Source organism: Sylvia atricapilla, chromosome 6, assembly GCF_009819655.1.
Source record: "Sylvia atricapilla isolate bSylAtr1 chromosome 6, bSylAtr1.pri, whole genome shotgun sequence".
NCBI lineage: Eukaryota > Metazoa > Chordata > Aves > Passeriformes > Sylviidae > Sylvia > Sylvia atricapilla.
Window position 1 is genome coordinate 41282212 of NC_089145.1, and position 21693 is coordinate 41303904.

Below are 21693 nucleotides of genomic sequence, written 5' to 3' on the forward strand. Positions count from 1 at the left end.
GAGAGACCCATCCTGCCCATTCTGGCTTGGGGTGGAAGCTGGTGCTTGAGCTGGAGCTTGTGCCAGCTCCAGCACGTTGGCTTACCTCAGGGCTGGCATCTGATGGGCTCAGGGTACGTGACATGAGTCAGATGACACTGTGGGCAGGAGAGGGACAGACAGAGCCTGAGGTGTCTGCGGGGATTAGGTGCTGACACCCAGCATGGTCATCTTGTCCCCAGCCTGGATTCATGGGTTTTGCTCATGGTGTTTTCTTGACTGCTCAGCACTCACAGACGTGGTGCTGCTTTGGTGGGGCTCTGGCAGCTCATCTCAGACACAGAGCAAGTGTTGGATAAACAAACTGTGTGTCTTTGCCAAAGTGCACCTTGGCTTTTAACACTGGGAGGAGAGTAATATTTTAGCAGGGTGAGACTGATTGGGAAGATGAGTCTTGCTGAAGTGGGGCTGCCTGTGAGTACATGATTCAGTCCTGGAGAGATGGATGGCTGTTCTTTAATGATTGTGACTGGGAAGATCCATGCTCCTCAAATGATATATGGGTTTGGCATTAAGTGAATCCTGAATTAAAATAATAACAGTGCCCTAGCCAGGTTTTCCCTCTAACCTGATAGATGTGGCTCCCTCCTGGAAGGTGGGTAATGCATGATGGAAGCCTGTTAACGCCAAGAGAGATTTCTGGTCTTTCAATTAAAAGCTGGGTGCTGCTGCTGCCAACAGCATCCTCCTCTCCTTTCCAATTTGATCTGAAAGAGAGGAGGAGGGAGCTGGTCCCTGGTACTCTGAGGGAAGGGTTTGGGCTGTCAGTCACTCTTAAGTACATGGCTAATTTGGGGCTTTGTGGAGATGCTTGAATTCCAAAAGCATATCTAGTTTTTAGAGTCTCTCTTCTCAGCAGCAGCACTAATTCTGGCTGGCATTGTCGTGCATGGGCTTAGTGTGCTGCTTGCTGTTGAAGTCACACAGAGGTGCCCGGCTCTCTCTGTGCATTTCATGACATGAGGTGCTGCCTGTGGCCTTTGGCCCCTGCTCTGGGAGTGGGATGTCTCTGGGCAGTGTCCTGCAGTTGCAGCCTGCCTACACCCCTCTGTATGGGCTGTCTTGTTGTGCTCCTCAATTTATAAAGGAAGAAATACAGAGACTGATGAGGATATAGCAGGAGAATGTGGCCCTGTGCTCTTGGCTTTGACCCTGGTGTTGGCTAGAAACTGAATTTCTGTCCTAGAGAAAATTCCTTCTTCAAAAAGAGTTTTGCTGCAAACAGAGGTAGAGGAGACAACTGAGAAGAAAACCACAGCTGTTTTTAGGGGGAGAGAAATGCAGAAAGGTCCTGTGCTGAGAGCCCCGAATCACCATTTTTAGTTCCCTAGCTTTGCAGATGGGAGCTGTTGTCAGCTCTGCTTCCTCTGAAAGATGGGAATATTCCAGCGAAGCAGCTGCAGGCCCATCATTGCCATTTTCCCATGGAAAATGTTGATATTATTAAAAGGGCACTTTCTGTCAGAGAAGCATTCTGCCAGACGTTTCCTGACCTGGCTTTGTACTTAACCTTTTGTCTCATTTTCTCCATCTGTAAAATGGATGTGCTTATTCTCAGCCACCTGTATAAAATGCTGGTATTTGGGGATTAAGTTATGACCACGTGGTCTTATTTAAGATTGAATTCTTCTGAAAGACTCATCTGCTTTCATGGCAGTTCTCCATGGAGCCAGTCCTATCTCTCACATAAGTAGGAACCTTTAAAATGCAAACATTAAATAAATCCAACATGTATTATTGTCAAATGACGTTCATCCATCTATTTCATCTGTGTGATGTGCGAATGACCAATTTATTTTACCACTGCTTCTGTGTGTCCCGAGAAGATTTTTTCTTGTCCCTCTTTCTGCGTTCTGAAGAGATGTTACTTCAAGGTTTGCTTTGTTTAAATTAATCATGCTGACATATCAGGAAGATTTTTGGGCAAACTCCTAAACTAGGATGACGGATACTTTATTTGGTGAGTCCGTTTTGTTGTTGCTGTTGATAAGAAAGCAACAAGAGGGGAGGAATGAGCTGTGTTTCTTGTCTCAGTTTTGTCTATACTTAATTGACCGTAGGGGCTGCAGTATTTTTGTTCAGTCTTTGTTCATTAAAAAAAAAAAAAAAAAAAGTATGTTACATACTCTAATAAATCAGAAGCTAATTTGGGATATGAAAAGATACTTTCTTTGCAGCAGATGAAACAATTAGTAGCACTTCAGTTTTAATGTAGTCTGTGTTTGAGCCAGAGTTGCTGAGGATGACATGTTTATTCCACAGCTTGTCAGTTTGCAAATTTTGTTACTTTCAAAAGAGTTCTTTAGAGATGTTTTGGTCATGTGCTGTATGCTTTGGTAGGTTGACAGAGTTTGAAGATACACCAACCAGTCAGCTAACCATAGATGAGTTTATGAAGATTGACTTGGAAGAAGAATGTGATCCTCCTTCATTTACAGCTGGTCAAAAAAAATTGAAAATACAGCAGGTAAATTCTGAATTTGATGATCTCTGTGGTTCTTTCTTCTCTCCTCACTCTGTGCATTCCCTTTTGAATCAGTTAATGCTAAATCCTAACTGACCAGCCCTTGGTAAGATTTAGTACTTTTATTTTGAGGTTCTTGAGGGAGGCATGAGCATTAATGCATATGGTACCCATTAACTAAAGATATTTTTTGGTTTATTGGCAAAGGGATAGTTTCCAAAATAAAAATGTCACGGGATGAGAAAACATACACTGTTTTTAAGGTGATACCTGTGGTTAGGAGAAGTGCCATTACAGAGAACTTTTTTAAAATAGATATGAAAACAATAACCCATGTACCTTACTGAGACTGCTGGTGATTTTGTGTGGTACAACACCTGCTTCCAGAGATTAGTTCTCATGTTTAATTTCTTTACAAATCATGAAGTAAAGCTGGCGGCAGAGGAGAAGATTTTGCTGCTGCCATAGTCAATTCTTACATTATTGGTTTGTTAGGATTTTTACTTGTTTTAATTGTGCTGTCATTTAAAGGTCTGTAGAGATGTTAGTGATGTTCTCAAGAGCCAGCCGGGTGCTGAAGGTCAGAGCTTCACTCTGCCATCACCAGTGTGTTCTGTCTGGTGTGGGCATTCCAGTCTCAGCACTGTCCTTGCACTTCTCACTTCTACATGCACAGTCACAGAGTCTGACTGCTGGAGAATGAAGCCTTTTTTACAGCTTTAACAGAGTGGAGGCTCCTTTTGAAATATAGAGCTGGGAGAGATAACATTCAGAATTGGTCAGTGTTTTGAGACCTGTCTGTCATGCCTATCTGACACTACAGACTAATTTCAGTGGTAATTCAAAACTTGCTTATGCTGTTGAAATACCCTGCCATTCTCTGTCTCTATGTACAGCTCACAAACAGTTTAAAATTATGCGTATTTTTTTAGTAATTTCATGTTTATTTTCTTTATTGTCATTTCAGCTTGAAAAGGCATTATCAAAAAAGCTGGAGGATTTTGAAGGTATAAGTTGTGTTTAGTGTAACATATCACTCATTCCTTCAATATTACATCAATGATTGCTGAGTTTTATTTTTATTTCAACACCACAGGAGAAATATCGAGCTACCAAGATGAAATAGAGATTGAATTAGAAAACAGTAGACCGAAGGCAAAAGGCGTATTTGCAAATTTCACTAAAGATGGTAAGTCTATAAAGTCTTATGACTCCTTAAATAGTCTGAACTGTATGAACATTACGGTGATAAATGTCATATATATGGTTGTATCGTGCCAGATCTCTTGCGTTGGGGTTTTCTCTCCCAAATAGGTGGTTCATAGATCAGTCTTCAAAACAACCATATTGTTCAATGCAGGGATAGTTCATTAACGATTTCAGTTATTTTTCTTGCCTGGTGCAGTATAAGCTTGGCACTGGCATCTGAGAATGTTTCTTTTTATCACTGAAAGTGCAATAGACCAGTATCTAGACCCTTCTGTTGCCAGATTCCCCAGTTGACTTCCCATATGGAAGGGCTTTGGGCAGGTTGAACTGGCTATTTTTAATTTGTAATTATACCAGGAAATAGCTGACTTCTCTCACAAAGCCCTTTTACCTAATATGATAAGACGATGCTTCTGTTTTAAATGATGATTGTAGTCACAAAAATACATTTTAATAGTCAAGGTAATGAATTTCAGTAGCGTCTGGAAACTTCATGTATTCATACACTGAACTAAAATATTGTGTATTTCTTTTACAGATTCCCTCTAAAGATTTTTATTCTTTAAGTGAGCACCTCTCTATTTATTTAGTTTCTGTAACAGATAGTATGCAGTGATCTGTTGGGTTTTTTCCCCTTACAGATTCTATAGAAGATAATGCCTCTAGCATGCTTGGAGAGGAGGAGGCAGAAGATGAGGAACTAGAAGCAGCTGCTAATCACTTAAACAAGGACTTCTATGATGAACTCAGTGAGAAGGATAGAGTTAAAAGAATGGAAGATGGGGAATGCAGAAATGGAAATGAAACTCTTGTAAGACCCCCCGCACTGGAATCCTTACTTGGCCCACTGCCCACCGCCGCTAGTCTTGGCATAACAGAGTCCATCAAAGAGTGCATATCCACAAAGGACCAAGAGCCTGGTGAGTAGGAGTTCAGATCAGAGCAGAAACTGGACACAGGCAGCCAGCTGTGGGTTTGTTCTGTCATTTCCATGTATCTTGTTGGTTACTGTGGTAGCAATTCCGTGAATCACTGAGATGTCGGGATATGGGAGCTGTGAGGCTGGATGGGACCGGTGGTCTTGGTTGTTGATGTGGTTGTTGACATCTGCTCTTCTGGAAGCTGCGGGAAAATCTGGGGTGCCTGATTATTTTCTGAGGCCTGAGAATGTGTATCTCTTGGTTAAGTTGATAGTTGATTCGCAGTCATATGATAGCTGATGGGCATATTTCAAGCCATGTACTCTCAATTAGGAAATTGGAGGAAACAGATTCCTGTAAATGTGACTGGAAATTAAAACCCAAGTACGAGAATCTTAGATCAAAGCAGACTTTCTCAGGAGACATTTTACTGGAGCCAAACATGATGCAGTCTGTCTCTGATTGAGAATTTCTGCAAATGGCAAACATTTAAAATATTTCCAAGAGGAAATAACTAGTGTTACGCTTTTTTCTTTGATATGAACTTCAGTGTGCGTTGTGCTGCTTTTGCTCCATTTTTCTTGAAACCCCCAGATCTATCTGCATCATACAGCTCTGTATAGCACAGTGGGAGCAGGACTGATCAACTAAAAAAGCAAGTTTTGCCAGAGCCAGTATTGCAGTCAGTCATCCAGGCAGGTTTGTTTGCTTTTTCTCACATGTGCTTGAACTTCATGGAGACAGCAGTTTTTTAAAATCCCTTTTGCATCTTAATGGCTCTGAAAACAACATATCTAAGGGGCATTTCATTTTTTATCACAGTTAATTTTCCCATCATAAGACACACCCATCTGAATCTGTTTTGTCAGCTTACTTGGAGGTCTGTGCAACAGAACATTTTGTTATCCAAACTGTTGTGATGCTGATTTCTGTTCAACAGTAGATGAACTCAAATTCTTACTACATTAGTGTTCAGTCTCCAGAAACATAGCAGGATGATTGCACATTTTTATTTTGTACGAACAAATTCATATAGAAACAGTTGAGTGGTTTTGGTTTTGTTTTAATTACGATTAAGAAAATGAATGGCTCATGGCTTGTCTTTCTCCTGGAAATCAACAGTTCATGTCACAGAGAGGTCAGTCATGGCTAGAAGCTGTTGTTGTCTGGTTGGCCAGTGACCTGTAAAAAGGAGTTCCCAGTGATGGACGTTTCTCAGCTGGCATTGCTGTTGACCATTTTAATGGGCAAGCTGAGGACTGAGTGAAGAGATGAAGCTAATCTGGTGTAGCCAGGGAGGTTCCTCTGATTTGGGCTTCAGGCACATGGGCAGGAGAGTGCAGAGCTGCTCATGCTGTGGCTTGTTCTCCCTTTGCTGTTTGTTTTCTTGCAAAAGTGGAGGATGTGCCAAATGAACTGAATTTCGAAACCAAGTAGGTTTCAGTATGCTCACTCTCTTTTCTTTCATTGGAGAAATCATTGCAGGTGTTTGAACAAGTACTTATTTTCTTAACATGCTTTGAAGCACATAGGCAAAATTACTGTTTTGGTCTTATTTTGATTATAGATTCTGCCCCAGTCTTTGTCGGATTTGGAGGTTTTTGTTGAGTGGTGAGGAGGGTCCTTGAGGGGGTTTTAGGTGGATTTCTTTGTTGTTTTGTTTCATTTTTGTGACTCTGCTAATTTATCTTAACCATTTAGGAGTTTTGTGTTAAATCCAGTTCACTTTGGTTGTGCCTGTACTGCAGGGTGTTCAATTTGGGTGCAGTTCCCAGCCTCCAGGCCCTTGCCATGTGGTGCCTGCGGTGTGGGTACATCCCAGTGATGTGTGCATCACCCCGAGTTTCCTCTGGGAAGTCATCTGTGCTCAGGAGCAATAATGGAACCTTGGTGTGTTTTGGGTGAGGGGGAACCAGATCTAGCAGACGGGTTGGGAAGTACACCTGGCTTGCAGTTGGCATGTTATTATGCAGAATAAAGAAAACCTCTTGTTAAGATGCCACACACTGGTTACCTTTGTGTCGTAGCTCTGAACCTGATGAAAACCAGTGTAGATGATTCTGGCACCTCAGGCAATGTTGTTGAGCTCTGTCTTCATACCTCTGGGAAGTCTGGGAAGGTAGTATTTTCTTCTGTCAGACCAAGTGGTACAGACTGTCAGACCAGTTCTAAAACTTAGATATTTTCCAGGTTTATGGACCCTTCTTCAGGCCTAAAAAAGAAATGACAGTTTTCAGAACTAAATACAGGATGAGAGCAGTTGCTCAGAGTTTAATTTGAGATGGCACCATTATAGATTGTCTTGAAACAAAAGTAGTTGGTAAGTGTGGAGGGAGGAGGAAAAGCTCACAGAATTTCCTGCATTTATCCTATGTATTTGAATTTGGTTTAGTGCAATTTATATTGTGAATCTCAGCTGGCCATGGCTTTGCTGTGGTAGTTCATGTTCCAAGATCTAAGTCCACTGGAGGAGGGACAGTGCTGTCGTAACACTGAACCCTGAAGATGATGGTCCTTCTCCACAGCTATATAAGTCATAAATCAGAGACTCTCCTTCCCTCAGCCCTCTCCAGCCTGGAGTCATCTCTCACTGTATGGGTCAAGCTGGGCTGGAGACCTTATGGAGATGATTTTGCATCTCCTGCTGGGCTCCTCGTGTTGTTGGATGGGTGTGTCATGTCCAGCCAGTTCAGCAGCTGGAAGCAGCGTGCCTGGTGCTGCATGGTGAGGATGCCCAGCAAACTCTTGTGGTGATGTGCTGCAGACAGGGCAGGTGGCTCCTAAATAGGAGCTCAGCAAACAGGTGCAGTATGTGCAGTGTTTGGCTTCCTTAAGTGCAGGGTATCTCTCCTCCTCTCGGTAATGATCTCTCTTCCTCAAAAAACCTCTGCTGCAGGTACCTTCTACAAAGTCTTTTCATTTGGCTTTGGCATGTGGTAATTCAGTTTATAATTGCCTACATCAGCTGCTTTGGGAAATCTTCCACCTTTGTGCTACAGTGGCAGCAGCCAGCAGCAGGTTTCTCATGAACTGCTTATGCAGATAAGACTTAGGTGCAGAGCTGAAATATTAGGAAAAAGTAAGTGTATTTTTCGCCACTTAAAATTGGTATTTGAGCACTGTGAGCTTGTCTGTATGACTGTTTTATGAAAAGCACAGTATTTTAACAAATTTGCATTACAAAGACAGCATGTAAGGTACCGGGTTAATGAGTCTGAGGCAGTAAAGTGCTTAGAATAAACACTACATTCGACTAATTTTTCCTATGAAGTGTAATAATTTGCAGTGACTTTAAGCTGCAAACTGCTTGAGTCTTTGCAAAGTATTTCTCTCTTATTCTTCATGATAAAAATGCTTTATGGTGAGATCTCAGTTTCAGAGATGGAGACCAGGTACATCAGTCCGTCCATTTTCCTGGCCGTGCAGCATCGCAGCATCCTCTCCACATTCTACATGCTCTTTCTGATTCTCAGTTCCTCAAAAAAAAGTGCACTATTTCTTTTAGGAGACTCTCACAGTCAAATATCATGGAGTTTGTTCTGGAGAAATGACATCCATTGGTGTGAAATTTCTCTCTGCAATTTATTTTTATGTCCTTTTTTTATACCATTTCAAATATTTTATCATCTTTCTTGGTGTTTGTGTCATTTTGCTATTTGGTGGCTGTCACCTTGTCCTTCCCACACTGGGCTGTACGCTGCCAGTTCATCTCTCGCCACATGAGGAAAAGGTGGGGAAGGTCTGACAATAGCAGAGATAAAGGTAAAATACAGGGTGTAAATTACGGAATTACTTTATATAACTGCCCCTTCATAAGCTAGGTAAGGTTAGAGACCTGATTTAGGTTTTGTTTTGAGTCAAAATTCACATGCAGTCATTCAGGGCAGTGATTTCAAGCAGTGTGTGTGGTGGGTGGTAACGTGCTCCTGCACGTCCCTGTGAAAGGAGGCGGCTTTAGCAGTGAGCAATCGCCATGCAAGTTCCATCTTGTGCCTGGTGAGGCACCCAGCAAACTGCACTCGCTGCTCTTTTCACAGAGAATACATGGGAAAGCTTCACAATTAGCACTTTGCTCATTTATTGCTCCTCGTATTTATGCCTCCATTACCTGCTGCAGGCATAATCTGACAGGGGCTGAGGTTGAAAGATATTGCCATTGATTTCTGTGGGTGTTAAAGACCCCGTGCAGGCAGTGTTCATTGACTGTGGTCCTTGTCCCTGTGTACTGGCACTGTGCAGCTTCTTATTCAAGGGGGATGTGAAAAGTGGCTAAAAGTGATCTGATATGAGGTGGGGATGGGCTCATCCTCCTGGGTCCTCTTGTCTTCTGCATTTCATCCCCTGCAGCTGCCAGCTCCCACCTCATACTTCATCCTGGCCTTGGGCCTTCGTCTGTCCTTCTGTGAGCAGATTCAGCTCCCTCATCCAGCAAGGAAAAATGCATGTGTGTTCTGTCTTCCTCCTTTCTTTGAGAGCAGCAGATAGATGACCAGTGCCAGCAGCACTGTGGGCAGGGGAGATTGCAGAGATGTGACATTTCTGTCAGGGTCTGAGCTGCCATAGAAGGATGCTTGAGGGTCTGCAGGCATGTGCCAAGGAGAGTTGTTGACCTCACCCAGGATCCCAGCATGGATTGCAGGATGGTGAGCAGCAGGCTCACTGCTGGTGCTGTTGTTGCTTCCTCAGTGGTTGTGTGTTGGATCCCTCTTTGTACTGGTTTCTTCTTCCAGCATCCTTTCTTCCAAGGATTTTGTCTGAACACATCAGTGCCAACTGTTTGGAAATAAATAAATGTATATGTTACATGCAAAAAGATCTGTGTTTGTTCAATCTTGAGAACAGATGTATTAGAGGAGGCTTATCACCATGTTCCAGTGTTTAAAGGGTGGCTACAGAGAGGATGGAGATTCATTTTTTGCAAGGAGTCAAATGGAAAAGGCAATGGGTAATGGGTGAGATTTTTGATTGGGCAGAATAGAAAATCTTTTCATGGTGAGGTCATCCTTTGGATAAACCTCCCAAGGGAAGAGATGGATCCCCCAAAATATGACACTGATAAGATTTGCCTGAACAGAATACTGGGCCATCTTGTGTAGACTATGAAAGGTTTGACCAGGTGATCTTTAATGTCTCTTCCAACCTGTTACTGATTCTGTGATATAATCAGTAGAGAGAACATTAGAAAGCCCTACTACAAATAATTGCCATATACATGAGAAATAAAGCTGCTGAGTTTAATGCTAATTGTGTTACATATTGAAGGGACACTTGGTCATCAGTGCAAGCGTGCGTGTCCCCATCCTGATTGCTCTTCTGGCCTCTGGCCTCAGCACCCCTGTTGCTTCAGTTGTTTTATGCCCCACCTGTGGAAATGAGCCCTGTGCATGAGCTGCTTGATGCCGCCTTCTTTGTACAAAGACTTCCAAGCACTTCAAGGGTTTAATCTTTGTCTCCGTGTGCCGTTTGCTCACTGGAAAATATTTTCTGTGGCAGGAATAGCTCTTTCCCAATTCCAAGATCTAAACAATAAAAACCTTGGTGCAAGCTGATCTTTCTCCTCTGGCCTCTGTGTGCCTGTGCTTGGCAGTCTTGATAGGCTGCGTCCCTGATTGAGCTTTCATTACGCTGTTAATGAGATGTGAAGAGCTTGCTGCAGCCAGCATGGTAATACAAGACCACCAACTGCTTTGAGTGCAGTTTTTTGATACCTGAAGTCTTGGGTGTGAATTACAGATGACAGGATTTTCTTACTTGACTATGTATGTCACTCACTCACAAGTACTGTGTGTGCGTGTCTCACTCCAAAATCAGTGTGCGTGTTTTTTCATGCAGGATCTTTGCATTTCATTAAGGGATAGGAATGCCAAATTCATTCCATATTCATGCCTTGAGTAACTAGAAAGGTTAAGGGATGAAAACTAATCATAGAGTTTGGCTGAAGGATTTCTAAACAAATTTAGAGAGGGGTTTTGGAGAGAAACCTGCAGTTTGTTAGAGCCATCAAGGGGATAAATTTCAGTGAAAGCATAAGCTGAATCATGTGAATACATTTTTATTATAACATTTGTGGCCGTTTTAGGAACTTTCCAAAGGATTGGATTGTCAATACAGACACTCCCTATAGGAAAATTTGTGTCGTTTTGAAGTCTTGGTCGAAAAGAAGTGCCCCAGAGTAATGAGTGCTGGGGTCAGGAAAAGATACTGGAAATTTGGGTTCAGGTTCCTGATCCAAGTGAAGAAGACCCCATCTGTTAAACCTTAATTGGCTGTGTTGCTTGGGAATGAATCCCCTTAGCACCTGACTGACCAGCCTGGCTGTCCTGTTATCCTCCTCCTACTCCAACTGTTTTAGAGAAGAAAGTCTCTTTGTGTTCTTTTATGTCTCCTTCTTTCTTTCTGTTTTTTTGAGTTTTTGTGGGTTTTTTTTTTGTTTGTTTGTTTGTTTTGTTTGTTTGTTTTCTTGAGGTTGGTTGGTTTTTTGTTGGTTTTGTTGTTGTTTTTTTTTTGTTTGTTTGTTTGATAAAATTCTGGTCTGAAATGGGGAATGTTAAAATCCTGAAAGCTTTTCCACACCTGAATTTATTTTGCTTGCTATGTTGAGACTGCAGTGGGCAGCATGTCTTTTCTGTCTTGAATTTCTCCAATAAAAGCATGGTGGAAAATGAGCTTTATTTTCAGTTTGAGTAGCATAAAAGTCTCACATTGCTCTTTGATGGGTCTAACCATCCGCTTAGGTTGCTTGAGGAAAAAAAGGGCAAAATCCTCCCTTGCTTGAGGGAAAAAAGGGCAAAAAGCTGTTTTTTCCTCTGGCTGCTTCAGCTGGCTTCTGGCCATGGGCTCTTTAGAGAAGGAGGTGGCAGCAGGGCTGTGTCTCTGGCTTGGAGAGGTTGGACGTGTGGAACGGGGCCTCTGCTCTGTCATTCCATGTGAGATAATTGACATGTGTGTGCTGTGGCATAGATCCTGCTTTTTAGTGGAGCAAGGAGAAGCAGTCAGCCCCAGCAGGATTTTTTTATCCATTGTTTTCCATCATGTTGATGGGAAGTCCAGGTCTGCTGTGACCTGCTCTAGGCTTAGGCTTAAGGAGCACAGAGCTGGGCAAGCAGGGAGGAGAAGCTCAGCTGGGGCTTTAGAAATGGACTTTTTTCTGTACCTAAATAACAGGATTGCATAAACAGTTGTTCCCCAAATACTAAGGGAAGGTTGTGTTTCATGGTTGACTTACATGCCTCAGCATTTGTAAGTGCCTGTGTAAAGTTTTCCTTCTGCTGGGGCTTCTTTTCAAGGTTCTCTCCTCTCTGCACTCCCAAGCATCTGAAAAGATTCTGGTTCTTTGCATGGGAGGTATTTTCAGGTGCATTTATAATTTCTCCTGTCCTTCTGGGATCAGTTCTCAAGAAATCTGTGGAAGTGTAACCATCTAAAGAATCACTATCCTGCTCTTAAACTTTGGCTGAAATAGAATCATAGAGTTACTGAATGGTTTGAGGTGGAGGGGATGTTTAAAGGTCATTTAGTCAAACCTCTCTGCAGTGAGCAGGGACATCTTCGAGAAGATCAGTTTGCTCAGAGTCCCATCCAACCTGATCTTGGATGTTTCCAGGCATGGGACATCCACCACCCTTCCCAGGGCAACCTGTTCCTGTGTTTTACCACCCTCAGCCCCATAGACTGCCGACTAAAACAAGACTGGGGAGGTGGTGTTTGCTGGTGATGATTCAGACACCTACTACAGGCACTCAGAACACCTGGCTAAAAGAACTCTCTGCTGGTATAAGAATTATTTGATCCTTTTCTGCACCTGCCAGAACTGGAGCCCAGTTATGCCCGCAGTTATTTGGGTGGGTGGCTCCTTTGCAGAGGAAACAGGCATTCCTGCCCTGCCCTTCTGCCAAAAAGGAAGAAAAGTCAGCAGATAGTGAAAACTGAAATTTTTCTTTGGAGAACTCTGGAAAGTGAGATGTGTGGAGGCTTCAGAAAGGACGCTAAGTTTGCAGGGAAAGCTGGCTGCTGAGGGGGATGTTAATCCAAGCAATTCATCACAGTATCTGAAGTGTCAGGAGTGGAGGCCTGGGTTCAGTTCAGGGAGTCTCCGTGGTCCCAGTTGTTACTGAGAATAAAGACTTATTAACCCAGGTCAAGGAGCCACAAAACGTGCCCTTGGTAGAAGGAAATACAGCACTGAGAGATTTGCAAGGCTTAGCTACTTTGGGTTTAACACGATGGGTAATAAATCTGTGTGCAGTGCTGTGGTGGATCCCGACCACTTGGGTTTGTCTGAAAAAGCTAAAATAATCCTCCGTTTAATACTTTATTTTCTCGTGGTACCAGTTCAGCTGGTAAAGGCAGTACCTGGAAACTGAAAATCCACCAAAGTAAACCCTTTAAATGGAGTGCTGTTTCTACAAGGTTTTAATGCTTTTGTGCAGCAGTTGTGTTGTTTTGCTTTTGTTCTGTAGCTTTGAATTTAGTTTGAAAAACTAATTCCTATATCCTCTTAGGGATTAACTTCATCACACCCCCAAACACTTCATCTGTTTTGTTTGTTGGTCTTAAATCCGTGGGACTGTCACAGCAGGCAAGATGCATGGGCTGGACTGCGACTTGTGTAGATGACCCTTGTAATTAGGGATTTCAGCTGTGGCACTGTGGACTGGAGATGAAAACAGTTTGCTAAATGCTTTCATAACTAAAGGGATGTATTCTCCAATAGAGGAAGAATATTAATGTTGACACTGTTGGCAATTAAAAACAATCCTGGAAACTGAATTTTACTTCTCCTGATTGCTTTTGAAATAATTTGTTTTTCAGGGTTACTTTAGGATTGGTTCATTTATTAGGTCTTTTTTTCTTGTATAACAATGAGATAATTGCTATTTATTTTTTATCCTGCAAGCAATTATAATCAAAGCAGCCAAATATAGAGTCTGCTTTGACCTGGAATGAGAGTGACCTGTCAACATGAGGCTACTGTAGTCTTCAGCTTTTCAATTTAATTTTATTTCATAGGCACTCACTCAGCATGGCTGAAAAAATTGTGGATAGAGTTTTCGGTGTTCATTAATTACAGTGGTGCAGAGCTGAAGAAGTGGGCAGATAAGAACAACTTTGGGTTGGTTATTAATAGCAAACATTGTGATCTTTTATCTAGGGTTGGGTGGACTGTGTTGGGCCAATGTCCCAAGCGGTCAGAGGAGGAGATGCTGGCAGGCTGCCAAGGGAGGGGTAGCTGCACATTAAGGGAAAATTGAAAACAATTGCCTCTAGGGACTTTCTGCAGCCAAGTTTTGCTAAAAGGAAGCAGAATATATTTATTTTTGAAGTTAGCAGTTTTAAGGTAAGGCACAGCTCTCATTTTAAAACACACGTGGACACATAAGACTATAGAAGTTATTTTCTTTTATGAAAGACATCTACAACTGTGTAGCAGGAATAAGGGAATGAATATGAAATAAGAGTGAGTAAATAATGCTGTTAAGTAGTACCTGGAATGAATTTTAGAGCAAAGAAAAGGGCTCTTGAGACAGATATAAACACAGTAGCCAGAAGTAAACAGCTGTGCAGGGGCTGGAAGTGTACCATTTTTCAGCAAATTCACTGCTTACATGCCATGTTTGATTTAGTTACAGTGGGGAAGCCACTGTGTGCTCACAGATGGAAAGGAAGTAAGATACTGCTCTGTGACCAGATCCTTAACACTAGCATGGGATCAGGGCAAATGGCTAATTTGGGAAGTTATGCTTAATGGTTCTTACTAATTTCTGGCTAAAAGTGAAAAATGCAAATCCACAATACCACTGAAGTCATGTCTTGAAATGCAGCAACATCTTATCAATGTGAAATGATGTCACTGGTGGCAGTATTATGTTCTTGCAGTGGTTTGCATTAAATAAAACATATGTCAGTGAGAAGTCGCTTTTCCATGAAGTCTCCTCACTTTAAGGCAGAGTTTTTTGCACTTCGTGGGAGCACTGCTTTTGTATCTCATGGCTTGGTAGCTGCTGCAAAAAGATGACCACAAAGCTCCTGTCCCAAGTTCTTTCCCTGTTTTATACTGCACTATTTGGATTTGGCCTCCAGTTTAAGACAGAGCAGATGTGTTGGGATGTTGTGGGTGTTGTTGGTTGAGGTTAAGAAGTGCTTTGCCTTACTGGCTCATCCCCCTCCTATCTTCTGGCATCAGTGCCGGTGTAGTTGCCTCCCTCACCCAGGTCTGTCAGAAATGTCACAAGCTTGTGCAGGCTTTTTAAATAGCTGTGTTATTTTGATGGATGTATGTTAGGGAAAGACACCTTGGCAGGTGAAGTGGAAGGTGGGGGGAGAGGAAACAGAAGGAAGGGGAACAGGGCTGAGTCGGGGTGGGGGGGGAAGGAACCAGCTCCCCCAGTTCACCTGGGGCTGGAGGAGCATTTCAGAGCATGTCTTTGCAGTAGCAAAGAACATGTCTTTTGGAGGCTGAGAGTGGCATTTGTGCTTGTGCTAAGGTTCCAGTGCTGGAAAAGTTTTACAATCTATCAGTGACTTGGAATTGGCAATTTCAGATCTGCTCTTGCCCAAGGTCACTTTACATGCAGGGTCTTTTTTAAGAGAGTAAGGTTGATGCTCGGAAGTTCAGCTCCTGAAATGCAACATTTAGAAATCTGGGAGCAATGAAGAAGTTTGATTTAACAAGGTGGGGAGGGAATTCAAAAAGGTACGCCGAATTCTCTCCTGAAAAAGCCTTCTTTTAAATTTAAAGTTTACTGCTTCATCTTGACTTTCAGAAAACCTGCATGAAACTTCCTTGCCTTTGATAGCTTGATAGAAACTCTTGAAGTACTTTGACTGAAACAGAAAATTTAATAGTGAGGCATTTTGAACACTGAACGATGTTTGTGGGCAGGTAATTTAAACAGGTACTAATATGAAACAGTGTTGTACTTGAAAGGCTACAACTGGTGTACACACATAAATGGGGTGGAATATCACTGGGAGCAATAAAAATCTGGGGATGCTTCATACTTCTTTCATTGCAAACAATTTTTATGGTATGGCCTGTGAAGCAATTGAAATGAAGAGAGCTGGCACATCACTAGATTGATAATTCCTCCTGCTACTTACAGCTTATTCTCAGTACAGATGTCCTCAATTCTTTCTTTCTATCACATTAAAGTTTCTTGTCTGCTTTAATTTCATGCCTGCCTCAAATGTAGCATTTTTCAAAACTGTCCCTCCAATTTATTTTTTTTTTTTCCTCTGTAAAAGTTTATATCAGATGAAGCCTAACTGCTAGTTTTTATCCCAGGGTTTACACTTAAATTTTTAACAAGCTCATTTTTAAGATTGGTCTTCCTTTTGAGAGCACTTGGCTGATCCATCAATAATTATGTAGTAATAAAGCAAATGTGTAAAAATGGCACCTTTGTGCTGAACAGATTAGTTTGCAGAGCCACTGACAAAGATGAATGTTTATTACAATTTACTACATTCGGCTCTGCAGATGCAATAGAGCTTTTTTCTTTTCGGCTTAAGTGTCACAAAAAGTAATTTCCAATTGTGGAATCTTTAAGATAATAAGGGTATATAACTAGGAGAGCACAGACTGACTTTCAAATACCAGCATGAGTTTACAATGCTAGTAATTTTGAAAAAAAAAAAAAAGAAACAGAACATTTTTTACTTCATTTTGTTGCTAAAAAATTTTTTTAAGCCATCACTGGGGCAGAACACACAGGGAACCAACCCTACAGTATCATGTAGTTACTCATCTGAATTAATGGCTGTAATATTAATTTTTGATTCTTCAAAAACCGGCAAGTTTCCTCATTCTCTTTGCTGCATCCAAAGATTTCAAATGTTGATTTTATTACAGTGTGAAGAAAAATGTAATGTCTAAAATTAACACAAAAGCCTGAAATTGTTGTTCTTGTTTCCTTTTTTTTTTTTTTTTTTTTTTTAAGTGCCAGCACAATTAAGGGTGTGATTTAGATAACTTGTATTGTTCAAATCTATCTTCTCCATTTGGGCAAAATGCAGAATTACATATTGTCTAATTTTTTATGGCTGGCAGATGCATCATTTTGGTCAGCCAAGCTGGTTGATTGCAGTGTCACTGCGGTGATAAAATTGTCTCTTAGTAGCAGCTGAGAAACACCTTGAGAGTTAAACTTTTGTGGATGCAGATGTTGGGATCTGTGCCTCTGCAGCCTCTGGCACAGCCTGAGTGCTCCTTTGCTGGATTTCCCCCAGGTGATGCCAGGTCTGGATGTCTTGGCACAGCCACACTGATGCCTGTCAGTGGTGTCAGAGCTCTAAGGTGTTTTCATCGACCTGCAAACAAACTTCTTCTGGCCAAAGGCCAGAATTCCTGGTTCTTTCCCATTGCTGCCAGAAATAGTGACTTGGCCTGATGTTTGGTCTGTTACTCCTGGTTTGGAGGGAGGGGTGCAGGGGGTCCTGCTCCCAAAAGGCCTTTGAGTGGCAAAGCTCCAGCTTCAATCCCCTCAGTCCCTGGGAGTGATGGCAGAGCCCAGCTCCACATTCCTGGTTTGAGCTGTTCCACAGTCCAGTTCATGGTTTGAGCTGGTCCACAGACCGGTTTGCTGCCACAGCCCTGTAGCCTTTGTGGCAACATGCAGCTACGTCAGCAAACGCTTTTAACCCGGGTCATTCATTTCAGTTGGCAGCTGCTGACAGTAATGTTCCTTTGCTTGGCTTTATTTTAGCATTTAATGATTTTTATGTTGGTTTTGATGGCGTGAAGGGAATTGCATGGGAGTGTTTTGTCTGGACTTTAGTATTCTCTGCTTTATCTTGCTAGCAAGATTTAAAATCTTACTCCTTCAGGAGACAGGGCTTTTGTCTGTGCATCTTCCAGGCTCTTCCCTCACCGGTCCCTTCTATCAGCTTGTTATCCTGAGCTTATTTCACTGCACAGTTCATAATGCTAAAGTTTGCTGCAGAAAGAGTTTGCATAGTTAAAACTAGCGTAAGGAACAATCCATCTATTCTTACCTGAAGAAGTAAAAGAAATAAAATACAAATAAATGTCTATTCCATAGAAGAGAATGATAGATCTGAATTTGAAATCATGATCTATCTGATGGGATTTTGTAATGAAATAGTAAAATGTTATGCAGAACGTCTTTTCAGAAGACAACTCTAGTTTCGTTAATTCAAAATAAACATTCCTGATTTCAGAGAAATGAGTATTGCCTGTGGTGCTGTATGTGTTTAAATGAACTGGTACAAAAAAAGTGCATCACTCTCTCCCAGTGGGCTGTGGACATGTAGTCATGTTGCTGAGAATGGGTGCCATGATAATGTTCATTGTGGGAAGCCTGGATTGAGCTCCACAGAAACTATTCTTATTCAGTTAATTAAGGAACAACTCTGATACTATGCCATATGCTGTACAATAAAGTGGCTGCATGGCAGAAAGAGCCATGAATCCCTCCAGTGCACGTGAGACTGAGACATGATTTGTGACTTTGTGCCTCGTCAACACTGTTAAGTAGAGGCCTAATAAATTGAAATAAATAATTAATTACATGTGGATGTGGGACCTTATCTTTTGCAGTGCGCTCTTTGAAATGCTTACCGAGTTTTTGAGACTTAGTAAAATCTTCCCAAAGTCATTTGCTTTGCTCTGCATCTAATCAACATTTAAACAGGGTCCTTTATGTGCCTGTAATGTGGAGAGGATGGCCAGATTGCAGAGAAACTGTAAAATCAGCAATGCAGAACTTAGCTAAAATGACATATGAAGCATATTCCTGTTAGTATATAAACTTTATATACAAGTCAGATGTTGAGATTAATCATAAGGACAGGTTGCACAGGCAGATGGCTGGCCTTTCTGATAGCCATTAGCTTGAAAGGCTGGCTTTGAAACCAGCTCCGTGCTTCCTAGGTGAATCATGCTGCTGGGCTTTGTTGGGAAAGGTTATTTCTCCAGCTTCACCAAAACCTCCTATGCACAGAAGTGCCTTTTTCCAGTGTTCTTGGAGGATAAGACAAATTATTCTCCAGGAACTTCTCCGCAACTTTCTTCTTTTGGAGGATTGTGGTGTCAGAGGGTATTCCAGCGCTGTAATGGATGGATCTCAAGCATATGGAGTACACATGCTAATTGTGCCATGCTTAGGGATGAGTCTGTCCAAATGCCAAGGCCTCAGAGCTGCTGCAGGCAAAATGTTAAAATCCTTCTCCTCTGTCTGCTGTGCATCTGGGAAAAGGTTCATTGCAGTCACTGAAACGTAGGGGAGAGGAGGAGGAGGTGAGGGACAGAGCCACGCCTGTCCTCCCGAGGAGTTTCTGCTGTAGCTGTGCTGTCAACAGTGTGGCCGGGTGACCAAGGGAGCTTGCTGTGCTCCAGTGGCATCTGGAGCCACCCAGACAATGCCTAAACTTTGGATTGCAGCCATCCTTATATACTTCATACATAAAATTGCCTGACACAAAACTGCCTTGGTCCCTGGGGCAGGGCTCCTACAAGAGCTCTGTTTGGTCCAGAGCAAGATAGAGAAGTACTTTATCACCTTCATGTTTCTCAGCCATTAGGCATGGTCAGAGACAAAAAGATAGCACTTCATCTAACGAGAAACAGTGCAACTGCTGTAATTTTTATTATAAAATATGGTCTGTGCTGGCTTCAAGTCTCTGCTGCATAATGACTGATGCTCTCACCACAGATCTGCATTTCTTTAGCTGCCACCTTTTAAGAATTCAAACCAAGTATCTCCTACTTTGCACACCCCAACTGGTGATCCTAATCACCAAACCAGTGAGGATCTTGTGTGTCCTTTCTCTCTGCTCCATGCCTCTGATGGTCCTGGCAACATGAAACTCTGCCTGGTACCTGCTCTGCCCCCATCCACCTCAGAGGATTTCATTTGGGCCAGGTTCCCACCTTGGTTTTTATAGGGGACATTCTGCTCTTGCCTGTTATTCTTTTTAATAATAAATTTTTATGTCCTCTTTCCTCTCCCCATCTCTGTAATTCCCTACTTGCTATTTCTCATTAGCAACGAAGGAAGGAAGAAGCTGGGTAACAAAATGAGAAATTTCTTACCTAATAATTTTCTTCCAGCTAACAGCTTCTCACCATTCAGCCCGCCTGGACAGTGTGGTAAATGGCCAGGACATAAATTGATTTTTTCCTCTAAATAAGGGCTTGGATATATAATTTCATACTCCATATTTTCATGTTGTCTTAATGCTAATAATTTTCTGCTGAAGCATTTCTGTAGTCTGGATGGCTTCTGATGGGTGGTGCTGAGCTTGTCACCAGATCTACCACAGACAAGCTCGGAACCTCAAAGGAGGGTGTAGAAATCAGCCCACCTTTGCTGAGAGATGCTAAGGGTGACTAGACACAAGTTATAAGTGGAAAGCTTAACTCATTTTACTTACTTACTCATGTGGGTAAGTTAATTTGGTAGGCTGTTTTTGACCTGGAGCAGCTCTTTGGTGCAGTTTTGTTGGGGGGGACCTTAAGGATCATCTTGTTCAACCTCCCTGCTGTGGTCTGGAACACCATCCACTAGATCAGTTTGTGTATGGCTGTATAATTACATGGCTCTATTCATTTAAATTTTTTTGCTGGTGGAACAGAAAGTGATACGCAATTTTAAAAAAGACCAACAATAATAGTCCAGGCAAGGTGGTTTTGGTTTTAAGTTCTCTGTAGTGCAGAGCTCACCATTGTGTTTTATTTGGTGTGGGGGGTTACAGGAGATATACTTCTCAACAAAACATGTGCTAGGGTGGCTGAGTGCTGGCCAGACAAGGATCCTAGGCTCGCAGGGGTGGACAGCAGAGCATTTAGCGCCCACAGCAAAACCTGGCGAGTTGCAGAAATGATGCTTCAGCACTTAAACATTAAGCCAGCTGTTCCCTTTGTGGCTGGCTCGGGTGTAAAGTGCTCTTGCTGTCTTACATAGTGGTCTGTCAGTGTGGGGAAAGCGAGCTGGAGTGGGATCTGAGCCTGGCTGCGTTTGCTGTCGGCTCTCCAGGGTGTTGGACTGCCCTCGCCCTCTGCCAGAGATAAGGCAGTGCTCTGCCCTTGTGGGCTTTGGAGAGGGGAGCTGATTGAGATGCTGATCAGTTCTTCTCCTTGGTCTCTCCCTTTGTATAAACTGTTACTCTTGGATCCCCCTGCACAGATTTTAAAAAATGCAGAAAATACAGGCCAGAAGGCACCAAAAAGAAGGAGGGCTGGGGGAAGGGAAAGGGAAGAAAAGATGCCAAGAACAGCATAAAAGGCAGAGGAGGAAAATACAGCAGGGAATTGGTGATCAGCTGGAAAAGCACAATAAGCAGGGGAAAACTGTCTTTATAGTTTTCATTTTAAAAAGTTTTAAGTCCGTAACTGTTCGAGCAGGTGGGGTGAATGTATGAGTGTAGATTGAGGTGAGCATGTGGCACTTTGGGCACTAGTGCTGTGGTCAGTCTTGGCATTGCTGGGTGGAGAAATCACAAGCTGGAGAAGACTCATGTCTGTACGTGGGAGCTCTAACAATTTCCAAGGTTTGGCACTGAAAAATGTCTTTTGTGGTAGTTAGGTAGTATGTTTCTGGGTGAGTATTGGTCAGTTTGATTATTGGTTATTGGTTCCATCAGCAAAAGATAACTCTTTAGATGCTGTTCAGAGCAGCAGTTCTCTGAGCATTGTTATGGCAGTGGGGTTTCAAGCTCAGAAAAGAACGACAGGTTGCAACAAGTAGGTTGCATAAACCATGCTCTTTTTCATTGTTTTCCAAAGGTGTTGGGGGAACATGAATGTAATTGCAGAAGAAGAACATCTGCTGCTGGTTTTGAGGACAGTGTCAAGATGTTCTTCTGTTCAAAAGCCTAATTTTCAGCTGTATTTATTTTGGGAGGTTGAAAGGGTTTTTTTCTTAAGAGCTTTTTATGTTGCTCTGTAGTTCAATGAACATGAGCTTACCTTTTCAAAGAAAATTCTTCATAATCAGAAGGGTTTTGTTTATTGCTGGACTGGTTTTGTACTACCTGCTTTGAAAAAATACATTGCAGGGAGGATTTCTGGAAAGAATGGAGAGATTAACTATTTCTCTGAAG

The 21693-nt window shown here is 42.3% G+C and overlaps 1 protein-coding gene across 1 annotated transcript in view; it reads left to right on the forward strand.

Annotated features, from left to right (window-relative positions):
* Window positions 1-21693, forward strand: part of BRF1 (BRF1 RNA polymerase III transcription initiation factor subunit) — a 172115-nt gene that overhangs the window by 97026 nt on the left and 53396 nt on the right. Inside the window, exons 8-11 of the mRNA XM_066321644.1 lie at window positions 2380-2506; window positions 3471-3510; window positions 3600-3692; window positions 4354-4632. Of these exons, the coding sequence (XP_066177741.1) occupies window positions 2380-2506; window positions 3471-3510; window positions 3600-3692; window positions 4354-4632 (539 nt within the window). The remainder of the gene's footprint in view (window positions 1-2379; window positions 2507-3470; window positions 3511-3599; window positions 3693-4353; window positions 4633-21693) is intronic.